The sequence below is a fragment of the Falco cherrug genome, chromosome 17 (genome assembly GCF_023634085.1).
Source record: "Falco cherrug isolate bFalChe1 chromosome 17, bFalChe1.pri, whole genome shotgun sequence".
Lineage (NCBI taxonomy): Eukaryota > Metazoa > Chordata > Aves > Falconiformes > Falconidae > Falco > Falco cherrug.
This window is the reverse complement of record NC_073713.1, coordinates 5839453-5863944: the sequence shown is the minus strand read 5'-3', so window position 1 is coordinate 5863944 and position 24492 is coordinate 5839453. Positions and strand designations below refer to the sequence as shown.

At 48.3% G+C, this 24492-nt stretch overlaps 1 protein-coding gene across 12 annotated transcripts; it reads left to right on the top strand.

The window, feature by feature from the left end:
- The first annotated feature begins 138 nt into the window (after positions 1 to 138).
- Positions 139 to 24076, top strand: MSANTD2 (Myb/SANT DNA binding domain containing 2). Of its 12 annotated transcripts, none has more exons than XR_008735451.1 (6): positions 139 to 683; positions 10210 to 10279; positions 10355 to 10401; positions 11891 to 11973; positions 12622 to 12666; positions 13299 to 13389. XR_008735451.1 is itself a non-coding variant. In XM_055728554.1 (5 exons), exons 1-5 carry the CDS (start codon positions 177 to 179, stop codon positions 23416 to 23418), a joined length of 1725 nt encoding a protein of 574 aa, XP_055584529.1. In that variant the 5' UTR covers positions 139 to 176; the 3' UTR covers positions 23419 to 24076. The 12 variants fall into 12 exon arrangements, 6 of the variants coding, with proteins under 6 accessions (XP_055584529.1, XP_055584524.1, XP_055584527.1 ...); XR_008735448.1 differs by having other exon boundaries at positions 10540 to 11973; positions 13299 to 13319; XR_008735449.1 differs by having other exon boundaries at positions 10210 to 10401.
- The last annotated feature ends 416 nt before the right edge of the window (positions 24077 to 24492 follow it).

Below are 24492 nucleotides of genomic sequence, written 5' to 3'. Positions count from 1 at the left end.
GGACACGCCCCCTGGCATCAAGCCACGCCCCTTGTCTCCCTCCCCGCACCGGGCCCCGCCCCCGTTGGCCCCGCCCCCGTTGGCCCCGCCCCGCCCGCCGCGGCGGCCGTGCCGGAAGTCCCGCCCGCCGGGGGAGCCTCGCGTCACTTCCGCCCGCTCGGTCCGGCATCTCCAATATGGCGGCGTCCTGCGGCTCCTCGCAGCTCCCGGCTGCCGAGCCGCCGCTGAAGATCCCCAAGATGGAGGTGCTGTCGCCGGGCTCGCCGGGAGCGCTGAGCGACGGCAACCCCAGCCTCTCCGACCCCTCCACCCCCAGCGGCGCCTCCCCTCTCGGCCCGGGGCCGGGGCCAGCGGCCGGCGGGGCCGGGCTGGGGGGCGGCGGCGGCGGGGCGGGGGGCCGCGGCGGGGCCTCGCCCTCCGTCTCCTTCTCGCCGGGCGGCGCCGCCGCCGCCGCCGCTGCCGCCGCTTGCCGCGGGATGTCCTGGACGCCGGCGGAGACCAACGCGCTGATCGCCGTCTGGGGCAACGAGCGGCTCGTGGAGGCGCGGTACCAGCAGCTGGAGGGCGCCGGCACCGTCTTCGGCAGCAAGGCCCCCGGGCCCGCCATGTACGAGCGCGTCTCCCGCGCCCTGGCCGAGCTGGGCTACGAGCGCACCCCCTCCCAGTGCCGGGAGCGCATCAAGGTACCCCGGCGGGTGGCGGGCGGCTCGTCCCCGGGGCGCGGGGCGGGGGTGGCCCGGGTGGCCATCTCCCGGGGCGTCCTGTGGCCCTGGGGTGGGGGGGGGCGCGGCCCGTCCGTGCGATCACCCCGCGGGGTGTCCCCACGCCAGCCGTCTTCCAGAGCATCCTGTGTCACAGAGCCGCTGTGTCCCCAGGGCTCAGCCCGGGTTTTGGCCCGAGGTGCGGGGGTACCGCGTCCCCTGAGCTCCATCCTTTCCGGATCTTCCCTGAAGCCTCCTTTGGCCGTGGCTGTGGGCGTCCCCTGAGCTCAGCCCTTCCTCTGGCCCTGGGTTTGGGGGCACCGTGTCCCCAGGGCTCAGCCTTTCAGGGTCTCTCCACAGCAGCAGTTTTCCCCAGCATCCTTTGGCCTTGGGTGTGGGGCAGCCCATCTCCTGGGCGCACCCGGTCAGGGTTTCCCCACACAGGCAGTTTTCTGGAGCATCTTTGCCTTGGCTGCGGATGTCCCCTGGGCTCAGCCCAGCCTTTGTGCCCCTGGGTGCAGGGCACCCTACTTCTGGGCTCAGTGCACTGGCTCGCTGCAACACCCAGTTGGTATCTCCTGGCCAGGAGTGGGCTGGGGGCTGCGTCCTGTGGGTTCACCCCTAACACCTGCAGCCTCCAGCAGCATCTTTCAGACCCAAGTGCTGCATTCTTTGGGTTCAGCCACTCAGTTGCTCCTCCATGGATGGGCTGAGGCAGCATCCTTTGGTCCTGAGGGGGGAGGGACACAGCGTCCCAGCCGTCTGTGGACAGCTTGCGTGGACAGCCCCCAGCAGCATCATTTCCCCTGGGTTTTTGGGCACTGCATCCCCTGGGTTGCCTCCTTCAGCCCCGAGTGTGGTGGGCACTGTGGCCTTGGATGGGTTGACTCAGCCCCCTTACATGTCCTCCAGCATCTTCTGCCTGTGAGAGGGTGGCACTTGCTGCTCCCTGAACCCCCATTGCAAAAGGGGGCTCCCAGTTAATCCAGTGATGATGGGTGGCTTGGCCTCTGGTTGCCCTCTTACACTTGTGGCTCCCTCCATTGCTTTGGAGTTGCTTAACAGGGTATGTCTTCCCCTGGCTTGCACCAGAGCGTGCTGCAGTCTCAGAAACCCCTTTAATAATTGAGCTGCGTTAAACAGCCTGATGGGCTGCGTTTCCTTTGGCGGCAGGTTTTAAAGAGGGATCTTTCCAGTTGCATCGTTCCCTGGGGAAAAGGGAAAGGCTGGGTTTGGTGTCCATCTTGGGAGCAGCCGCTCCACGCATCCTGCTTTTCTGAAGAGGAGATATTTGGAAGGGTCATGGAATGGGGTGGGAATTTCTGTGGGGTTTTCAGTTTCTAAATGTGAATGAAGGTTGGAAGGGCAAGTTAAATGTTCCAAGCTTCCTCCGGCTTTTATTTTCCCCTTTTCCCTGCCCATGCAGCTGCTTAAAATACCGATCAGTTTAAAAAGTAGTATCTTGTTATTGCTAGGGGTCAGTGAGGCTGTTTGTTTCTCTGTTCCTCTTCTCATCCATTAAATACAGCTGAGCCAGCCCAACTAGGCTGGGATTCTGCAGGTGTATATGCCCGGGCTGTTTTTGATTTGCAAAATACATGAATTAAGGTATTCTGCAGTATCGAGGATGCCCAGGAATAAGTGAGAGACTCGCCCTCTAGTCCCTGTTAATTAGAACAGCCTTCATCTCTTCAAGTAGTTGGTCAAAACAAATGCCCTTCCTATGGAAATTTTAGTTTCTCAGTGTATTTTCCTTGTGTCATCTCATTGACTCCACGTATTTGCTGCTCAGGGATTTATTTCTCCTGAATGCATCCAAATATTTTTGAGAGGAATGTTGTTGCACCGTGAAACCTCTTTGAGCCCCTTGTTTTCTCAGAGGCTTTCAAGGTGCTTGTTGCTTAAATTGGTTCTGTAAAACTTCGGGCTTTGCCGGAGGCTGATGCACGATGGAAAAGTTGCTTGACGTGGTTTGTCTTTGTCCGCAAGACTCTGATGGTTTCGGGTTGTGGTGGGAGTTTGGGCAGCAAATGCAGAGGATCATTACCCCAATTTTGGCTGCAGACTCTGCAACCATCAGTGCTTTGGGGGATGCTGAGCAGGTTGTGAGGAGAGGTCTCGCTACTCAAGCAGCCCAGAGCTAGCTTTTCCAGTTCAGATGATGCTTTTGGATGGAGCTGGTTGCAGGTTGTGGCTGCTTTGGGGCCAGAGCAAGCGTTGTGGTGACTGCTGGAAGATCCCGTCCTCCCAGCGGTTTGTGAGCTTGTCGGAGAGGACAATTCCCCCCTTTCCCTTAAGAAGTGATGCTTGAACACATTTTGCCCGTGAAATGTTCAAGCTTGAAAGAACCACACATCACGCACCTGTCAAACAGCGCAGAGGGAATAAAAGACCTCAAGGCTTATATTTATCACCTTGCAACAGCTCTGAGAGCAGACCTGTTAGGTGTTTCTAGATCAACACGCAGTACATCAGGGCGGATTTTTCTTCAGTACTGTAACGTCCAGTTGAAAGGTCTGGCTGGAAGGGAGTTGTCCGCTTTCCATCTGTGTGCTGTCTTGTGCCTGTGGTCACTCACAGGTTGGCCTGTCCTCAGGCCATCTGCCGGGTGAAGAACAGTTTGACATCAGTTGTGTCCGGTGCCCTACACCTACCTGAGCTTTTGCATATCCTGGATTTCCCTCCATGGGGGTCTTCATCTGGAGGAGCAAAAATGTTTGTCATTTTCAAAGCCTTTGGGCTCCCCGTAGGTTTTTTGACTGGAATCGCTGTGAAATGAATGCTCATTGAAAGCTGGGGTTTCTTGTGAGAGCCAAGAGTTGACCTTCGTACGGGGATTGTCAGGATAGTTGCGGTAGCTTCTCCCAACCCTAAGATTCCAATTTTTGTCGGATTCCAGGTGGAATCGGCTGCTTGGCTCTCAAGCTTGGCCAAGAGTGAAAATCGCTTCTGGGTGTGGAGGGTCAATGCCTGAAGTCATCTCTAAGACAGAGTAGGACGACTTGAACACACTGTTGGAACAAGGAGGTCACAGGTACTCCGTGGTCCTCCACTGTCAGCTGTCTGAGCTGAAAATAGAACCGGGGAGATGGTGATGAAGGAGCATATAGCTGCATCATCCCATTTATTATCCGTAATGTTCCATATTTCCATGATTTTATGGGATACTTAATGCCCACCAAGGGACAGTAGTGTGAAGGTTTTGCTGATGTATTATAAATGTAAATCGTGCTTAAACCGTATTGGATTCAACTTCTTTTATAAATGCGTTTTAGATAAGAACTCGATACTGGCTTTCTTCGGGACACCTGCCTTCCCTGGACTCTGCCAGATCTTGAAGAGCGAGTTAGAAATGAGCTGGAAAGGAAAAAGTCAACTCCGAAGAAGAAAGTTTTCCAGTTGTATCGCATAGATGCATTCTCTCCTAATTCAAACAGGATGCAAAGTAAGGTCCCGGTTCAGATTTTCGTCTGTCTCTTTAACATCTGCATGTGCTTTTCTGCACATAAGCAGTGCTGGCCTGCAAGCTGGGAATGAGACTGCTGTTGGGTTTGAGCCGCTCTGGAAGTGTCTGTTTCAAATTTAGGGATTCACATGTAAGAGTTCCAGCAGCTTTTGCTGGTTTCTTCCTTTGGAAAGAGACCATGACTCTGAGTTGGCTCTGAGGTCAGTGGATTGGTGAGCTCAGTGACTGGGAGCTGCAGGAGGATTGAAACGTCTCGATTTCTGCCTGTTAGGTTCCTGGAAAAGCTGTCTTGTGCTCTGTAGTTTTCCTCATCCTGGCATGTCAAGTTGTATCCTTAATCCTTGCTTGTTTAGCAATGTATTCTGACTGTCCCTTTGATGCAGAGCTCTCGTTAGAGTAATTTACAAAAGCGCACGTGCTTTTCATCCAGCCCTCCTCCTATTTCCCAAGTATGTTCCCGGTGAAGGATTTAGCCTGGTTTGTGTATCCTGAAACTCGTCGCCTCTCCGCAGCAAGTGCGTGGAGAGCCTTTTAAGTTTTAAGGTTTGACCTTAGCGCTGGTGTTTTGAGGCAGGCAACGGAATATTTGGCAAAACCCTTCCCAGACTTGCGCGCTGATTTTTGTGCCCTTCCCCTGGTGGTGGTGGATCAGCCAGGGAGCGGGAGGTTAGCTGTTAACTTGAGCTGCTTTTAACCACAGAAAAATGAGCCGTCGCCTCATGCTGTGAAGTTGCCGTATGAAGGCCAAAAGTCGACATATGCAGTATGTGTTCTTTGAGATCGCTTTCCATCGGGTAATACGCCGGGACATCATCGTTTCATCCTCTTCCAGCCTTCACACGTGGCTGCAGTGGCAGGGGGATACTCTGGGAAAGTGCAGGTGAGCTCAGGTTTTACAGTTGCTGCTGAGAGCGCAGAGCTGTGCGAGTCAAGGGGAATTTTCAGGCAACAAAGTCTTGCTTTATTTTAAAGGAGTGTTCTTGAATTTATGTGCTCCAGTTGTGGGTTTGGTTTTTTTTTTCGATACCGGATCTTAGGCATTTTTTTAAATCCGTGGAAGAATTTCTACTTCTGTTGCATGCATCTTTCTTCCTGGAAGAAAGAAATCAAAGACCCGCTCTCCTGACAGCGCTTTGCTTAGCTGAGCTGCGAGAGTGTTTCAGTGCTAGAGATTCCCTGGCTGCGGTTGGGGCTAGCGAGCCTTTCTCAAGCAGAGATAAATCCCTCCTTAAAAGTTGCCATTCAGCGGCAGGAGACTGTTAAAATTAATTCAGGGGCATTTTTAACATGTCAGTTCTTCAGCTACTGCGGAAATGCAGCTTCTGCTTTTATTTGGTGAGAGCATCACTGAAATTTGTTTGCTTCTCCCCGGAGTTGATGCCAAGGCATTGATTCAAAGAGAAGCAGCTTCAACATGTAACTCCTGGCTGCAGGAATTCGTGAGTCTCACTGCCGATCTCAAACCTGCTCCCCTGGTGATGGATTTTCTGTATGTAGTGACCTCCTCCTCGCCCTGGATGAGTGACTGGAGGATTCTGCGGGGTTGTGGTTGTCCGCTAAGCATGTCATTCATTTTTCAAAGGAAAAATAAATACCTTGAAGACACTGCTTAAGCACTCATAGACAATGCGGGCACAAAGGGGAGAAGGGAGTGCCACGAACCCACATGAAATGGGAAGGAGTGAAAAATTACACCTGAGTATCAGCTCTTGGTGTTTTCTTGCTTTAAGCCATATGTAAAGCAATGACAACAGGGGCTTATTTGTAATGGGGCTGTGGTTTCAGCTGCTCTACAATGTAAACAATCTAATTTTAAAAACAACTTCACTCAAGATTTAAGGAAGGAAAAGCTGCGCTAACTAGACTGTGTCAGAAGTGATGCTTGCTGTAATCTAGTTTGACCTCCTGTGTGATATGGGAGATGGGATTTCACCCAGAATTTCATCATTGGGTCCAATGGTGTTGAGCAGAGTGGCTCTCTTTTAATTGGAAGACCTCAAATGATGGAGCATCAGTACATTTCGTAGCCAACTGCCCACCTTCAAAACAGCTTTGCTTCCTATTTATTTTTAATGCCTTTTGTCTTTGTCTTGTGTTTGTTATCTCAGGCTCAGGTCCTTGTCCCGGTAGCTCCACCGGCTGCAGTGTGTGCAGGCAGCGTTCAGGTTACCTCCAGATCTTTCTTTGGCTTAAATAGATTCAGATGTGCTGGGTTTTCCAGGCTGGGTGTTTCTTGCCATTTCTTGAATCCTCTCCAGCAGCCCAGCTTCTCACTGGAGGGTATCACGGGCCCCGGTAGTTTGGAGCAACTTTCTGTTGACATGTATAAGCTGGAAAAACTAAACTTTTCAGTAACAAAGAACAGATTTATTTGTTTTACTCCTTCTTGGACGTACTGTGGGGCTGCAGCAGAGGAGCATCTCTGGGAGGTGAGCATCATGTGGAGCAAACCCTCTTGCAGAGCAGCTGTATCCACTCTCTTCAGCCGGGGTATTTGCGGAGCAGTGTTGTGCTGGTAGGAACCTGGCTCACGTTGCACATGCAGGATTAGTGTCTTCACTGTCCAGCAGCTTCTCCAGCCACGCTCTGCGTCTCTGATGTTCTCGTCTGGTCATTCTGGTGTACCTGGGTCGGCCAGCGCTCATTGCATGGGTGCAAAATGATTCCCAGAGGGAGTTGGGAGCGAGCTGGCAGGATATGTCATTGAGGCAGAAAGGATTGATGGCCAGGATCTCATTGCAGAAGGACAAACTTGTTAAACTTGAACATTAAATCTCAGTTTGGGAGATTTATGAACATTAAATCTTTGTGTAGGAGCACACAATTTTTCCCTGTCATGCTCTTTGACTTGGGAAGGTGTTAAAAATCCTCCTCCCGATTTTTATCACTTGCCCTTAGCCCAGCACATGCAGGCAGGCAGAAATTTTGGACATCCCATCAGCATCAGTTATTGCAGAGGCTGTTTTGACATCAGGGAAGAGTGCCAACAGCAACAGTGCAGGAGGTGTTGGATGGTTGATCATGGACTTTAATTATTTCAGAAGTGACTGGATGCACCTGAAATGCTCACCGGAATGAAGCTGGTGTGAAAGCACACAGCTTTGAGCACCAGTGCAGAGGCAGATTCACTTTTATGACTCTCCCTGGTTATGGTCCGTGCTGTTAGGTGTATAAATTTGAGGGCCGAGTAGGTGATGCTCTCCGAACTGTTGTGGTCTCATTAGTCACCAACCCTCAACCACTGGTCCTGGTGAAAATTGGAGTTAAAGCTACCTTTGGTATTTCACTTCCAGCTTTTCCTGTGGATTTAGGTATTGCTTTCCACTGGTGACATTTTCTCAACACTGCTGAAGGCAAATGGCATGGACCTTCCTCTAGAGACCCTCGGCCCCAGGATTGGCAGCGACACGCTACTAGGATGCTGTTGTCTGTAAAGTTTTTAGCTTTCTGAACTGCATGAGAAGCTTGCCCCGTGGTGCCACCCACACTGATGCTTCATGTCACTCGGCTGAAGCTTGTTCTGGAGAGGAGCGTTTTCCCTCCCACTTGTGGGAAGGTTTGTGCTGCTTTTCATCTTCTGGAGGGGCTTCTGGCCTTGCTCCACTTGTTCATGTGAGAGTGAGAACCAGCAGGAATTTGAGTCTGTGTGGTCTCTTGTGGCTTGCTGATAGCAGAGATGTGACCTCTTGAGGACATCTCGGACCTCTTTGGTCTACACTGCTGCAGTTCGTGTGTTCCTTGAAAGGAAGGTTTTGTGGGTGGCATAAAGATGTCTGTCCTGATCGCAGTGGAGGTGTGAAACTTCCAAGTTTGATTTTAGGAATTGGGTGTTTCTGAAAGCAAGACAATCTACTGAAGTGTGGCTTTCGTTGCTCTAAAGTGAGTAGCAACGGGTTAGAGCAGGTCATGCCAGGAGTGGGCTGAACCTTACTCATGCATCTCTGGAAGCCAGGCTCCGCCTGTGGGATGCATCCATCCCATGGAGACTCTTCACAGAGCCAAAAGTTGTTGGCTGTGGTGGGTGTGGGCATGGCAGAAGGTTTTCCTGGCCTGCCTTCTCAAGCTCTAACTAGTTACTCTTCCTCCAGTGCTGTCTTAAACCAGGAGCTCAGTACGTCGACAGATGGAGGTGCCCAGGTGTGGAGGTACCTTTCCACAGGCAATACTGGAGAGTTTCTTCTCTCTGTCTAGCCTGATTAACATCAAATCCCTGAGAAGGGTATGAATAATTTTATTCTCAGCTCTCTAATAGCAGCAACTCACAGGGCATCTTTGCAGGTGACTATTTTGAGATGTGAGGTGCAGTCTGCCACTGCTGTGGGGAAGTTCATTGGCTCTCAGCACCACGTATCGCTGCGTGACTTCCTCACCTGGCTGGCCCACAGCTCGTTGTACCCTGGCTTCGTTCTCTCTTGGTCACTGGCAAAGTCCTGCCTCATCTATGTTTACCTCTGCAATTGGCTGTAGTGTTTCTGTAAATCATTCCTGTCCGGGCAAGAGCTTATTTTTTTAATATGTTTAATTGTGATTTAGAAATCGGCAGCGGTAGAAAATCTGCTGTGTGTTTTTTTTGTTGGGTTCTAGCTCTCGCTAACTAACCTAACTTGAAAACACATGGCTTACCTGCCTTGACTGACATCCCTTATCTGTGTCTTCTGCGGTGACTTTGCTGCTTCATGTCATTGTCCAGAGAGATCTCCGATTCCTATCTCGATCAGATGATCAACTTGTCTGTGTTCCCCCTCACCGCCTTTCTCCTCTCGGGACATTCTCATCGCTTTCCTTGTTCCATACCAGAGACCTCTGGGCCAGAGCCAAATCCTGCAGGAAGTCCTGTGGGTTTGGGGCACATCAGGATACAATTGAGGCTTTGCTCTTCAGTGCAAGGCGTGATTTATTTTGACTGCTGGTGTGTCCCTGAGTGCTGTGATCTGGCAGATGTGCAGCCACCTGTGGGGCTGGAGCCTTTGCAGAAAGGTCCAGCAGCTCCTGCAGTGCACACCTGCAAAGTCTGAGGGGGGGTGGGGGTGGGTTTGTACAGGGCTGCTTGTATTTTGCAGAGGAGTATTACAACTTGGTGTCTTGTGTTGGAGACACATTGAAATCCTCAGCTACCTTTCCGCAGTGATATATGGCTCTCTTGAGAGTTTAAGGTGCTCTTTCTTCTTTTATTCTGAACAGACCACAGAAATATCCTGTGTAGGTCTCATGTTCTCCTTGCACACGCCTTTTAACCTGAAAGTTTGTGAGCTAGCGGATTGAGCAGAGCTGTCCAGCTGCTGTAGCCCTGTTCTCTTGTACTCCCACCATCTAACCTGGGAATGAAGACGGCAAGACCTTCCGCTGTGCCGGTTGGCCCTCCATGCCCTACAGCCACTCCAGGTTTCAGAAGCCATTTCTTTTGCCTTGCTATAGTTTCATCTCGTGTTGCTTGTGAGTATCCTGGCACGATGAGGGAGGAAGCTATTTGATACTGCTGTTCTTCATTTGGGGACGTAAAGCCAAGAACTTCTCTCTCCCATTAAGTAAAAGAGCATCTTCAGAGCTGAGTGTTGTGCTAAGTGGTGCTCTGTGCCATTGGGACCCCTTCTAGGGCAACTGCTATCATTTAATTGACTTAAATAGATTAAAGTGGACACACCTGTAGGCCACCCAGCTGCTCTGCAGAGCTTGTAGCATCTCCCTGAGTAAGAGCACATCTCGGATCAGGGATCTGGAGTTTCTTGTGTTGGACCATCTCTGGGGTTATATAGAAAAAGCTTGCTGTGGTGTGGTTCTCCCTCATCTTATTTTTTGCTGGGAGGAGAACTTTGTCTACAGGCTTCCTCGAAGTCGTTTCCTAAGGCTTTTCTGACCAGTGTTTCTGATTGTCGTGCTGTAGTTCCTGCAGAGTGATCAGTTCTCCTGTGGCTTCACTTGTAGAGAAGATGAGGGCTCGTAAGTTAGAAACGGTGAGGAAGAACCACGTTGAGCTTTTGACTGTCTCCTCCTTCGGATTTCATAATTCCAAATTAAGCGGGATAATCTGTCTTCGTATTGCAGGCAGTGCTGCAGAACAATAAGCAAAAGCCTCGGTCTCTTCCAGTCTGTGCAGTCACTGGGCAGTTATCAGGTCTGTTTTCAGTTACTTGTCCTAAATTTACTGGTTTCTTGTCTGTATGTATCAATATATGTATGTGCACTTTAGGAACCACGGAGCAGGAGTTGAGCTGGACACCGGGAGGAATAGAGGAGGTGCGTAAGAAAAACCTAAATCTTAAATCTTGGCAGTCAGAATAACCTGCTGGGAGAAAGGTGTCTGAACCATTGAGTGCTATAAAATGTCCAGGGGAGGTTTGCCGAAGTCAGAGCAGTTATTTAGGTCTTACCAAGGTCTCTGAAGAAAACCATCATGGGAGGTGCAAACGACCGCAGAAGAAGAACCATCGATCTGGTCCGCCTCACCCCCTGCCACGTAGAAGCGTGTGGGCATCCATGAAATGGACCTGACCCATGTTATGCAGAGGTGAACATCACTTAGAGAAGCGTTGGGGGCTGCCTGTTGGAGAAACTGGAGAGTGCCTCCAAGAAGAAAGAGCTAGTGGGGAATCTCTGTTCTCCAGGAAGCAAGACCAAGGAGCCACCAGCTGCTTGGCCACAGGCCTTGTGGTGCTTTTGAAAGCACCAAATGTGAGATTACCTCACTCAAGTCTTAGGTTATCTGCCGCCAGAAGTGGAGGTAAAAGATAGCTCACGCAGTCAGGTCCAGAAGCATCTAGGCAGGAACCTCAAAAGTACTCTTGATTTGCAAGACTAATGAGCAGTGAGAGTATTGTTCATTTATTTTTGCCCCCTTTCTGCATTGCTCCCTTTAATTCTTGTCCTAGTCTCCATCGACTTGATGCCAAGTTATTTTCATGGTAAAATAAGCCAGTTTGCAGCCTGAATGAAATAATTAATTGCTACTAGACTGCAACCTGGCGTGAGATACTCTAGCTCCATCGGTAGAGAGAGATGTTTGAAGCACACGCTTAAAACAGAGCAAGTGACTGTGGATGTTGAGGGTTCCCGAGAGGGCTTGGGCAAGAGTTTTGATGGTTTTTGGTTAACTGCACTGGAGACGGTTTGCTTAGCTTAAAGGCTGCTAATAATAATTCAGCTAGAGGCTCTAAATCTGCGGTTAACTCCGACGGATAAGCTGAGGCAGATGTAAGAACTGGGGTTTGGGAAATATATTTCAAGAAAATCTGACCTGGGTGGATTAGAGAAAGAGTTTGGGAGCGAAACAAGAGCTCGCCTGTATCGCTCGGTGAGATTTGAGCTGAAAGGAGAGAAATGGGAGTGAAAAACCCAATTTTTAACAACCAAATTTATCTGTACCCCAAGTGCTAGGACACCTAGTTTGCATCCGGTGAATATTGACAGGTTTCTTGGCCGGGTCTTTGGTTTCAGGTTGACATAGGCGGTTGTTTTCTACCCTGCTTGCAGACAGAAACTGAAAATGTGCTGGTGCCCATCCAAAGAGGATCTGCCTGTTTATCCCGAGAGGTAGCGAAGGCAGAACTGGGAAAGGTTCCACCTTAAACCACTGAATAACTCTGCTTATTGCTCCCTGTGTATTTATATGGGTTTTTTTTTATTTTGTGTTCTTTCTGTGTGTGTCTTTTTTTGTGTGTGTGTGTTTGTTTTTGAAACAGCAGGGTAAAACTGACTTGCTGCTTAGCAGTTTTGCTTCTGCCCCCAGGGCTCTGAATATGACGAGGAAACTGGTTAGAAATGTATTCCTTTCCCGCTGATGCTGTTAAACCAGTATATGAGGAGCATTAGGTAGGTTTGAGCTTGCTGGAGATGTAAAAGTTGCTTTTTGGGGGGAAAAAACAAGCGGTTTTTGCAATTGTATGTGTTTGAAAGTCCGTTACAGTCCTTCTCCAGAAAGCAAGGTGACAGGACTAGCTCTTCCCAAATTAATGCCTCTCTTGAAGTACAGAGGCGGCTTTGTCATTCAAGCTAGAACCTGAACAATCTAATAGATTTAATATGAAAAAAAATATTTTCTAGCGCTCTACCAATCTGAAAACCATCAAAGTCCATCAAACCTGGGGCGCATCATTATTTTTCAAAAGCAGAGCAGCGCTAAAATGAAAACCACGTTGAGGGATGCGCATAAAGATGTATTTTTATTTTTTTACCCCCAAATAGTTGTGTGTTCCTCCGGATTCAGGGGAAAACGGATGGAGATTGTAGGCTTCTATGGCTTTGCCTTGCGATTGTGCAGCGTCAGCCATCAGTGCGGGGTGTTAAAGGGATCCCCAAAAGTAGATGAGGCTTTTGCATCTTGTCTGTGTGGGAGGTTTCGGCCTCAGCGCTGTTTTTAAAGGTTTATTAGACAGAGCCGTCTTAGCATTGTTTCTTAATGCTTGATATCGAAGTCTGGGAATTTGGAGCATTATTGATTTGACCTCTTTTAAATTTCAGCAGCTTCACAAGAGGCAGAGTGAGTTAGTAAGGAATGCAAAATATGTAAGTAATATATATTTTCCTAGCTAAATAGTTTAGGCATATACATTTTGCACCTTTGTGTCTTCTTACCAGAGTGAGGAAGGTTGGACCGTCTTTGCTTTGGGGGACTCTTCTTTCTCTTTTCTTTTCTCTCCCCTCCCTGCTTCACCTTCTCCAAGCTGTGGGCACAACACCAGCTCTGCTTTTCTCCTCCTCGTAGTAGGTGTGCATTTTCTTGGCTGGTTGGTATCTCTGACTGGGGGTTTCTTGGTATTTTTGTTATATAATATTTTTTTTTTTTTTCCCCCTTTGTTACATAGCAGATCTGGGGATTTTTTTGACGTGGGGAAGAGAATAAATCGCCCAAGTTAAATCTGACGAACCTGTAGCTGCTACACAACTTTGTCCTGTGTCGTAGATGTTAACGCTAAATTGCTGCAGTGGCAATGTCAGATACGTACAATGCTTCCTGGTGGGTGTAGATTAATTCGGGAGCATTGCATTTAGCTCGTGAGCCTGAGACAAATACTCATCAGCACAAGTAAAAAACCCAAACCCTAAACTCTGCCTAGCAGCTGTGTAACTGTCTGCAAGTGAATGTATGTCCTTCCAACCGGTTGCCCCCTGATTAACGTGCTTTTTTTCTGTCTTAGACCCTTCGCAGGTGCTACAGCCGCGTGAAGGAGCATGGTGTTGGGAAGAGGAAAAGCAGCTACACGTTTGAACAGCTGGAGCAGGTGTTTGGGCAGGGAGGATGGGACTCCCAGCCCTGCCAGCCTGTCCTCATCAACAGCAGCGGCTTGTACCAGGAGCTGGAGTCGGACGGCAGCACGATGGAGGAGTATTCCCAGGAGGACTGGGGAAACCACAGTCAGGATCTTCATTGCTACCAGACCGGTGAACAGGAATTGGGTAAGAAATCCCACCTTGGAGGATCTTCATCCTCTGATTTTACCTGTGCTCTGTGCTCATACCTATCTGGTGTGTGCATATCTCAGTACCAGCTTCCACATTTTGGACATGATGTGCTCGAGACGCTGGGATGTCCTTGGGGAGAAAAGGGAAGGAAATTCCCCAGATCGTCATCAAAAGCAAACCGTGGTTCCTGAAGTATTTTATCATCAGGACTTGAGTTTAAGGAGCCTAACAGGAGGAAATAAGGGCTGTGTGGCCAGAAACGGTGGAGGGAGGAGGTGATGCATTCCCTGTCTCTCCTTCCCCTCAGTTTTACTTCCCCTCGCAGGATTAGGGAGACACTTTCCCTTTCAGTGCTGCCATGCTTTGGAGGTCCTTGGGTGCCAGTTGAACCTGGACGTTGCTGTTCAAACCCCGTTGGCTTTAATTATGAACAGAACTTCAAACTGCTGCTATTAATACCAATGACTATAAAAAAAGAATGTTACTCCTTCTTCACTTATACTCTGTATACATGTTTTCCACATGTAAATATGCTTATATCCAGATGTGTGGCCTTTTTAAATAAAAAAAAAAAAGGCAAGCTCAAGCTCCAGAATTGAAACCTAAACTGAACTCTTCCGCATGCTTTTCTTGCCTGAATTACTGGTGTCTCTGCAGAAAGATCAATATATTAATTAATTTGGAGACTTGGTTGTTGCTTGTGGCTTACTGAACTGTGTCACATGGAGCAAGGTACCACATTTTGCTTGAAAACGCACACTGATCTGAGTAGTTCTGTGGAGAAGTGGGTTTCTTTAAGCATATTTATCTCTCTTGAGCCACTGATCCTAAGGGTGCGTGTTCCTCCATCGTCTGAGCAAGGGGGTTGTTTTCACAGCATCAAATTTAAGTCGGTCAAATTCAACGGACACCCAAGCGAAGCAGTAGTTAGGAGGTGAATTGGATAAAAAGGCTTATGGTACGATGATGGGTTTTTTTCCGTTGTGGTTTGTAGGATGAAACAGGGAGAGGAGATGCAGTCATGTATCTGTACTCACCTGTGTTCGGGGGACCGGTGAATTGGGATGCTTTGAAAGAGGCTTAAATCACAGTTTAACGTTAAAATTTGTGAGTTGGTTGTTAACTGCATTCCAGTTCCTGCCGACTCCTTCCCCAGGGGATTTAGAAGTCAGAAATATATGGGAGAGAAACAGTGGGGAGAAGAGTGTGTTCCAAAATGTATGTAAACGATGGGTAATTCAATCTAGTTCGACTCGTTCTAGTGAGTCAAACTGTGGTTTCCCAGTTTGTCACCATTTTCCTTCAGTCAAATCGGAGGCATTTGCGTGCACTTGGGCTGACAATATTCGTAATGTTCAGAGAAGTTATGAGAAAAGCACTTAGCACACAGCATCTAAATGGAATACAGATGCATTTGTTCGGGTCCTTGCTCTTCAAACGCACCATTGAAAGCAGACCAGCCTTTTTTCTTTCTTTTTCCCTTTTTTTTTTTTTTTTTTTAAACAATGTAGTTTGCAATTAAAATGATTTGTGATTTAATAGCAGGAATTGTAGTCTTGTACTTGAAAGGTTTTGCACTTGCAGAGATAGATGCAGATCTTAACTGACCATGTCACTTCCAAGGAGAAAAAAAAAAACACCCCAACACTGTTCAATTATGCAGGATTTAGGAACTGGGGCTGTCTCGTGCAGAACTCTAGCCTAGCTTAGGAAGTTACTCTGATTTATTTTTTTTATTTAATTTTGGCCTTTAAAAAAAAAAAAAAATGCCCCGGGAACGTTATTTAAAATATAATAATGTGTTGGAATTTTACCTTTCAGATGAAATGCCTACCACAAAAAGAACTTTAAAGATAAAACAGGAATCTTCAGAAGATGCACAGTAAGTAATTTATGAATGTTTTACCCTGAAAAGTATTTCCCTGGGGATGCTGTGCAGGAGGGGAGGATATTTGAGACTTCTGATTATAATTATAAATACATTGTGCAAGACTATTCATACAGTTGAATCTGCTTTATGCATTATTCCAGTTACCTCAGAACATCTGAAAAGCTTCACAACTCTGTTTCTTCTTGGCTTCGTCATTCAGCAAATGAAACAAGAACTTACTACATGAATGCAAGGACTTAAAATGTGGATAAAATACGTATCAGATTCATCAGGGCTGTGTTTGAGCAGGCTGTGGGTATCGTGACACGAGGCCAAACTCTTGGATTTATTTGTAATCCTGGTTTTGATTGGGTTTTGGTGGGGTTTTTTCCCATTTGCCTGAAGTTTGCTCCTTTGGATGTAAGGAAAAAGGAGAATACAGGAGGAAAGAAAGAGCGAGAAGAGGGACGCATCAACCCAGTAGTGGTGTGTACTGTTGGCTTGGTGTGAGTAATGCTTGCAGGAAAAGTTCATGCATCTCTCCCCCTTGGTGGGAAGGCATGCCAAAGCTTGTTATTTTTTATTATTATTATTTTTATAACTTTCCAGAGCTGACTTGTAACCTTTTGGATCAGTTTAATCAGACGTATACTGGAGCATTTCAAATGCTTTGAGCATGCGAACGTCCCTTGCCTCGCCAACAATAACACAGAGCATTGCAAAAAATGAAAGGAATTGTGCCGTGTTTACTCGGACCAGGGTCTGCTTGCTTCTGACCTTTAGGGGGGTTTAAAACGTGCAGGGTGGTTGCAGATCTCTCTGCAGAGGGAGTGACCCGTCACAAATTGGCTCGCAGACCCCTCTGGGTGGGTTCCACACGCGAGATCCCCGACAGGCATTTGTAGAGTCATCCAAAATCAATCTGGTGTTTCCTTCGCTGGAAGAGGAGCTCCTGTAGGGTAGGAAGCCATCAGCGTGGTATACATTAATGTAGTGTCCCTGGTTAGTAATGCAACAGAGGCTTTTTACTGTAACTAAATAAAAAATATCCTCCAAAACAACAACAACAAAAAAAGCAGCAGCGGTTTTCATTGTAATGGCCTCACTGCATCAAACTCCTTGCTTCAGATGGATTTTCACAGTACCTGCAGGTGACTCTTTTGCTAACGTGGAGCAAATTCGGTTTAGCAAGTCAGGGATGACATGGAGAAAAATTAATTTTTTTCACGATAAATGTTACTATTACCTCTTTGAACGGTTTCTTAGGACTGTTCTGGGATAATTCTACCTTTCAAGGTGTGCTTTAGGGAGCTGCATAGAAAATAATCCTGAATTTTCTGGGGTGGAGGCTTGAACTGCCTGAATCTTCTCTTCAGGTTTTGATGTGCAGATGGACGGCTGGATTAGATTTGGTAGATTAGACCTTCCAGAGTTTTCTGGTCTTCCCCTCTGCCCTCCCCAAGCTCCCTGTAAAGTGCACAGAAGTCTCTGAACTGTCGGATATTTTGTGAAGCGTGCGGGTGATAAGCACATCTTACGTGCTCAGTGGAAGCACAAAGCATCTTCCAACACAGAGTTTTGCAGAAAACTGCTTTTTCCCCCTGCTTTATGAGAGCAAGGAACTTTTAAACTCTGACTTAGTAGATTAAAAGCAGTCAGGGGAAGCATGGCTGATGTGAAGATAAGCTGAGTATTCATTTATTATCTTCAAAAAGTAAAATTGCGCCCATTCTTAAAAGCCACAGATGATAAATAGATGCCAAACTTTTTCACCTCTTTGGCCAGCGTTCTGAAATACGTATAACTTATTTCAAAGAAGGTAGGGGGCTTCGGTTCATCTGCATTCTTGGTCAAGTGCAGATTCTTGGGAGAAATAATCTCAATAAAATTGGGGGGAGCGGCAGCGCTTTCAAATTCTTTGCTGAACCTTGTGATGTGATTATTGACACAGAGAAATTGCAAAGTGACCATGCTGGACTATAAGCACATGTATTGCTAAAATCTTGCTTTTGCTTCCTTCTGTCCCTCCCCTGGGTTTTCTCGAAGGGCTTTTTTGGAGCTAAGCAGCTTGCAGAAAACCACGGGAGCAGATGTGCACCATGACATTATTTTTCTAGCAGAGAAGGGTGGGAGAGTGCCACCGAGATGCTCGCTATGGGAAATTTATCCCTGAGCCCTTTGGGTGCTGGAATTTGTTCTGGCCCTTCTTTTCCCAATAAAACACACACCTGTGAGGCTTCTGTCGCTGTCAACTGGCCACAAACCTGCAGAGACAGAGGGAACTCGCTTTGCTGCTGCTGCCTGCGAGGGTTCGGCTGTTCTTGCCGGTGCCGGGACCTGATCACGCACCAGCAAACCTAACACGTTGCGTCTCCAAGCAAGCTGCACGGCACGTTAGCACGGGCAGCGCTGCCTCCCTTAGCTTCAGGTAGTAAATAACTGGCCTCCAAGGTGTGTAAGAATTTCCTGGGCCGCCTAATTTTCAGCGGTGTAAGAAGCGAAGAGCAATAGGTAAGCTGCATCCAGGTCCTGTGCTCCGTCAACTGGATGCTCCTTCCCCACGTCGGCTCGGCTGTTGCATCCCCTTGGCACGCTGCTGCCTCCAAATAAACTGTTTTGAAAAAGTGAAACGCTACTTAAGACTCTGTTCTGCTATTTTCAATTTATTTGAGGAGCGGTTTGATTCACTTGCGGGCTTTGTGAAGATGAACTAGAAAAAGCTCGGGGAGCTGGGTCCTTCACTGAAACCAGCTGTTTCAGCCTCTTTGAAGTCTGCTTTTGTTTGGAAACAGCCTTAGAACAAATTTGCACCACGTCTTGTCTCGCGTGTTTCCTCATTTGAATTGCAAAAGCTTCCGAGGAGAAAGAAATGCAGATGGCCAGTCTCCAGCAGGGAGGTAGTGGTGTGACGATAGGGTGAAATCAAGCTCTAGGGCACCTTCTGCAGATGAAAAATGAGATTGTCCTGTGACACAGGGTAAAAACCCTCTGCTAGCTGAGATTTTTTTTTTCTGTTGAAAAATAAATAATGGTAACAGTTTGACTCTTTGCTGCTTGTAATACCTCTGCTCGGCTGAGTTGTGGAGATGCTGGATAAAGCCTGGGAAAGCAAAGCTCAGCAGGATGCCCCGAGCCATCAAGTCCTGGTGGAAGCAGGAAGAGGAGATGCTAAAACCAAAAAGCAGAGCTTTTTAAAATTCTGGTTTTCCTATTGCTTCCTCTGGGCTCGAAGTGATGGATTCCCCCTGTGGAAAGCCCTTCTCTCCCATACGTGAGGTGCTGCTGGAGATCATCTCTAGCAAAATTATTCCTCTTCCCAGCAGGAGCAGTTTGAGTGACTAATTTTTTTCACCAGAGCTTCAGCTCTATTTTGTGCCGCACTAAACTTAGCGACAGTATTTATAGTGTAATTAATAAAGGTGGGGGCTTTTTTCTTCCTTTTTTTTTTTTTTTTTTTTTTCTCTCTCTCTCTCGGTTCTTAGCTCTGTTGAATGAAAATCTACCCACGCTGCTTTCTCCTGTCTCTGGGTTTGGATGGGGCTGATTTCTTTAAATTGACTTCAGCTGTCTGTCTCGAGTCGGCTGAGTGTGTAACAGCAGGGGAACGCGGCTGCGTGCCACCAAACAGCCCGATGCTCCGCCAGCGCTGGCCGTGTCCATCGTCCCCCCCCAAAGGTGGCCTTGCACATCTGTTACGCTCCAAGAGATGGAGAAATTTGGCAGAAAGTAAACCCCCTTGCTTTCCAACTCTCCTCACCGGAACGGGAGGTTGGGTGCAGCAAGGTTTCAATTCTGAGTGATATCCAATTTGCCACTACTAGTCCTGTCATGTTTAATGTGTAAATTAAACCATCACTGTTCTGGATGCACTAAGAGTGGTCTGCACCTTCAGTCCTGTCATACTCCAGGGTTTGGTCGTGTTCAGTGAGAAACTGTGACAAGTGGCTACTTAAACGTTGCGGTTTTATTTGTGCAACAGATATAACGGGGTTTTTTGGATTGCCGGTGATTTCTGCCTGCAAGAAAGCGCGTGCAAATATGATGTTATTAAGTATAAAATGCATGAAAAGGTTATAAATAACACAGCCTGGCTATAAATGTTAGGGAGTACTCTCTAGAGAGATTTTTTTTTTTAAGATTCCTGAGAAAAGTGCTCAGTGTCAATCTCACCCAAGGGGGGGAGAAGCAAGGCTCAGCCCGTCGGCCGATCCCGGTAGGCTGAGATGGAATTTCCCTTGACTTGCCCACGGTGATATCTTCTCCTCCAAAAATTCCCCATTTCCCTGGCTATTTTATATCCTTTCTACCTTCGAGGTGGAGTTTGAGCGACTGTAGTCCTACGTACCTTTTACCACGATCGGTGTACGTTTCTCTCGCTTCACGTAAAGGTATAGTTGACAAGAAATGGAGGACGCAGACTCAGAGAGGAGCGGTCGCTTCTTGGAGGCGGGTAGCCTTCGGGGTGGAGGTGCGTTTTGGTATTAAAATGATACTAAAATGGGCAAAGTTCACAAGAGGATAGCACTTCGGCAAGGTCTCAAGAAACCGTTGGCTCAGGGGACCAGATGGGCTGGTTATCAGTGCTAGAGGACCATTTTTTCCCATTTATCACCACGGAGGCTCCGCTCCACCCTCTGTGGGGTGTTGCAGGGAGTTGCCGTCCCAGTGGATTCCTCATAGTCGGCTACAGCCGTGTCCCATCCTCGGAGCTTTTCGATTTTATACTTTTCCTTAATGGGTGAACAATGCTACGTTTTTCATATAAACCTTTGGTTTCAGATGCAAACCTTAATTTTACTAATAAACCCACAACATCCAAAAGCCTAAAAAAAAAAAAAGACATTTTCCAAACGTAGCCGTGCCGTGCTGCTCGGCATCTGAAGAAGCTGTAGAGAAGCTTTGAAACAGTTCGGGAGTGCCGCGGTGCTTGTATGTAAACAGAAATGGATTTGGGGTGAATTTGGGTTTCTCTTGTATGGTGTTCCTCTCCTTGCTGCTAGACGGGGGGAAGTGGAAATGACTCCTCAGAAGTCTCTTAAAATAAGGGGCAGGAGTTTGTTGACAGTGCAACAGGCGTTTCTAAACCCCCCTGGTTCAAACTCAGCCCCGCTTGCCAGGCAGGTCCCCTCCTTGGTGCTCTGGAAACTCGTTTAGGCTCCGATCTCCGATGGTGGCGGAGGTGTGCTTGCCAAAACGCCTCTGAAGGTCTATCCGGGAATCTTCTGGCATGGATACTGCTGCTAAATAGTTAGGATAGACGGCACGTGGATGGATGTGGTCCCTCCTGTCGCTCCGAGGAGTGAGCGATCCCAGCCTGGACTGCTCGGACCCACTCCGGGGAGCTTGGAGGTTGGCAGCGCTGGTGTGCTCCAGCCGTCGTGCACGGAACTGCTCGACACGAAGCTCCGCAGTGCTGAGCCTGGTGCCCGCGCTCTGCCCCGTGGGTACCGGATCACCTAAAGGACAACCAGCGCTTGGAGAACCTTCCCAAAATCACCTGCGTTGTGTTCACACCTATAAGAGCGGGTGCTGCGAGGTTGGACCTCTCCAGCACCACAGCCGGGGTCTGCAGCTCCCAACCCTTGTTCTATTTTTTGAAACTCTATGTTGATTTGATGGAAGAATCTCCAAGTAGAGGTTTATTGGGCAGAAATGCAGCTGCCAGAGTGTCAGTCCCAGGGGTTTCCTTGTGCCGTTTGAGGGAGGTCATATCTGCTCTTGCTTAAAGCCTTCCGTGTCCCTCACCAGTCTCGTGCTGGACTCCACTGGGAAGCTGCTGGGAAAGGCTGATCTCCGGCCCGCCAGCAACTGCGGCAAAGGAACCGGCGAGAGGAGGGAGGTTTGAAAAGAAGAAAACTGGTGTCACGTGGAACTGAAGATGTTCTCCTGGTGGGATGGGGGGGGAGAAAGGGTCCTCGTGGGGGGAGGAAAGGTCCTTGTGGGCACGTGGGGACCCCGGTGTGATTGCAGTTCGGCTTTACAGGTGCGGCACAGCAGCTACAGGCGAGGGCTTGCACGGAGCAAACTTAAATCCCGTTTGTTGGACCGAGAGAGATTTCTCTATTACCAAGCGAGTCGCATTATCTTCCTACAGCTTTGATTATAGGACAATAACTCCTAAAATTAGTAGTTCTCCTCACTAGCTAATTACGCCCTAACTGCCTCATTCATCCTAGAGGAAGCCGTTCCAGCTTGCTTCAGGCGCACGCGAACGCGCTCTCCCGATGGCTTAGCAAAGCGTAAATCCATCCGTGGAAACTTGCTTGGATGCCGGCGTCGTTACTGGAAGCGAAAAGAAACTTTTGGAAACGCAGGGATTTCTTTATTGGCTCTCCAGAGGGATTTCTGCCGTCCGTCCCGCAGCGGGTGGCCGCATCGGTTGTGTCACCTTCACCGGCATCTTCTGCCCTGCGGGGTCGGTCCCTTGAGCCGTGTTTGGGATGCAGCTCCGGGACCGAGCCTTTCGGAGGGGCTTGGCGCACCGCTTTGTGGTTTTTACAATTCCAGCCTCATTCGCTGGACTTAATTTGGGGGTAAATTTGAAATGGAAGCTTTTTGAGTGGCAGCTGCAAATTAGGGCTGCAGCTCCGGTGGTCTGTGACGGACCGCGGGCTGTCATTATTTTTTACAGTTATTCTCCCAGAAACTGAGTTTGTTCAGTGGTGCCGGGCACGTGTTCGCTTGCGGTTGCTTCGGACCAGCGCAGGTGGGAGAAGGACGTTTCCACGCTGTGTCTTTTTTGGGGGTTGGGAAGAGCAGAAATCGTTCTTGGAAGCTGGACTTGGGGGTTTATCGGCGATCGTTTGCTTTCCCGGGTTCTCTCCCGCAGAACTTTTGGCATGCAATTCCATTTCCAGCAGAGATCGGAGTTTGCTTCCGATACTGGAAGGGGGTTGGGTTGGGTTTTTCTGTGATTTTGCTGAGATTAATTAAAAAGCAACCATCGGGGCGGGGTTATAAACCAGAAAGTCACGTAGCAGTATAGGAGGTATATAGTAATAAAATACCTATGGCTTAAAAAGCAGCTGAGGAAGCTGAAGGGGATTAATATTTTCTGCAGGTTGCCAGGATGGTTTCACAGCGCCAGTTTACTGATGCCTTTATGCTTCTGTCTGTGTTTTTTAATTTCCAGGAAGCGTGACGTCATGCAGAATATTATGCAAATCTTGGAGTCGGTCCAGTTGAAGTGGGAGCTGTTTCAGAGCTGGACGGACTTCTCCCGGCTACATCTTTCTAACAAACTGGCCATTTTCGGCATCGGTTACAACACCCGCTGGAAGGAGGATATTCGTTACCACTACGCGGAGATCAGCTCGCAGGTACCCCTCGGCAAGCGGCTCCGGGAATATTTCAACTCGGAAAAACCGGAGGGTCGGGTTATCATGACCAGAGTGCAGAAAATGAACTGGAAAAACGTTTATTACAAATTCCTGGAGATCACCATCAGCGAAGCCCGATGCCTGGAGCTGCACATGGAGATCGACTGGATACCTATTGCTCACTCCAAACCCACCGGGGGAAACGTCGTCCAGTATTTATTGCCGGGAGGGATCCCCAAAAGCCCCGGCTTGTACGCCATCGGTTATGAAGAGTGCCACGAGAAGCCCCTCTCCCCGCTAGCCGAGCACAGGGGGACCGATCCTGGCAATGAGACTCAAGGGGAGCTGGAGGTCCCTTCGCCGCAAGCCTCCCTCCGGGTGGACATGGAATCCGCCCGGATTATCTACTGTTACCTCGGCATCGCCGAGGTCCGGACTCTCCAGCAGTGCCTGTTTTTACACTTTCAGGCAAACACCAAAACCTTCAGCAAAGATTGGGTCGGGATCAACGCCTTTTTATCTCAGAACTGCATCGTTGAGCCCGGCGTGTCGCCCAAATCCATCTACATCAAATTTGTGGAAGTGGAGAGGGATTTTCTTTCCGCCGGCTCTTTGGTAGAGTGCCTGGAAAAAGCCATCGGATACCCCTTAAAATTTAACAACTGAGTCTCGTCCTTCATAAGGATCAGGGCTTTCTGCCCCTTTTTTCCATCTCGCTACCAGACGCTTTCGGATCCTGTCCGTTCACAGCCGGGCAAGTCAGACTTTTCCGCCTGGAAACGAGTTTTGGGGTGATAAGAGGCTTGTGGGCGCTTCCCACGAGCTCATCGCCAGCAGGCGAGCGCGTCCTGGCTCTCCCGCCAGCCGGACCGGCCGGTTTTCCCACCGGAGCGGCGCAGCGAGGAGAAGCCCCCGGCCCATGAAATGACTGTAGGTACATTCCACATTGGACAAGCGCGTACACGTGGCGTTTTCATACGAAAAGCTGGTTTTTTTGGTTTTTCTTTATTCCACGGTGTCTCATTTTTACGCATCCGTCTCTCTAAGTGTTATTATGGATCTGAATAAATAAGCAATAGATAACGGCAAGTTAAACCTTGAATCACGTTAAAGGAGACTGTTTTTCAAAGCCACCCTTAGATACTATTGTATATAATTTAGAACTTCACTTTTTTCACCCATCAAGTGTTCTCCTCTCTCCAAACAGTGTTGCCTGCAAAAAGACTTTGGTTTCTGTGATGTATTCCACTTTACTAGTAGTGTTGCCATATCTGCTTTTATTTTATTTTATTTTTTAACATTAAAATAATTCCTGGCCTTTTTATTTTTCTTTTTTTTTTTTTTTTGTTTGTTTGTTGTGGGGTTTTTTTTTGGGGGGGTGGGGGGGTTTGGGGGTTTTTTGGTTGGTTTTTTTTTTTGGTTGTTTTTTTTTTTTTAATTCTAGTTAGCCTCTTTGTGAGAATAACCTGGCAGCTGGGAAACATTTTTTTTTTTTTTTTTTCCTGTCAAACCATGCTTATGGATACAATCAAAGCTGTGAGAATGGGGAAGTGGGATTTGGGGATGGGGAGGGACATGGGGACGGGGGGGGGGACACGGGGACGGGGAGGACGCATTTAATGCCTTTTTCAGACGTGTTACTATATAAGCCCCATTATCTTGCTGGCTGGCGCTGGCGGTTTCGGTTGTTTTTTATTTTCTAAAGCTCATCGATCGGTGAAGTTGTGACATACGATGAAT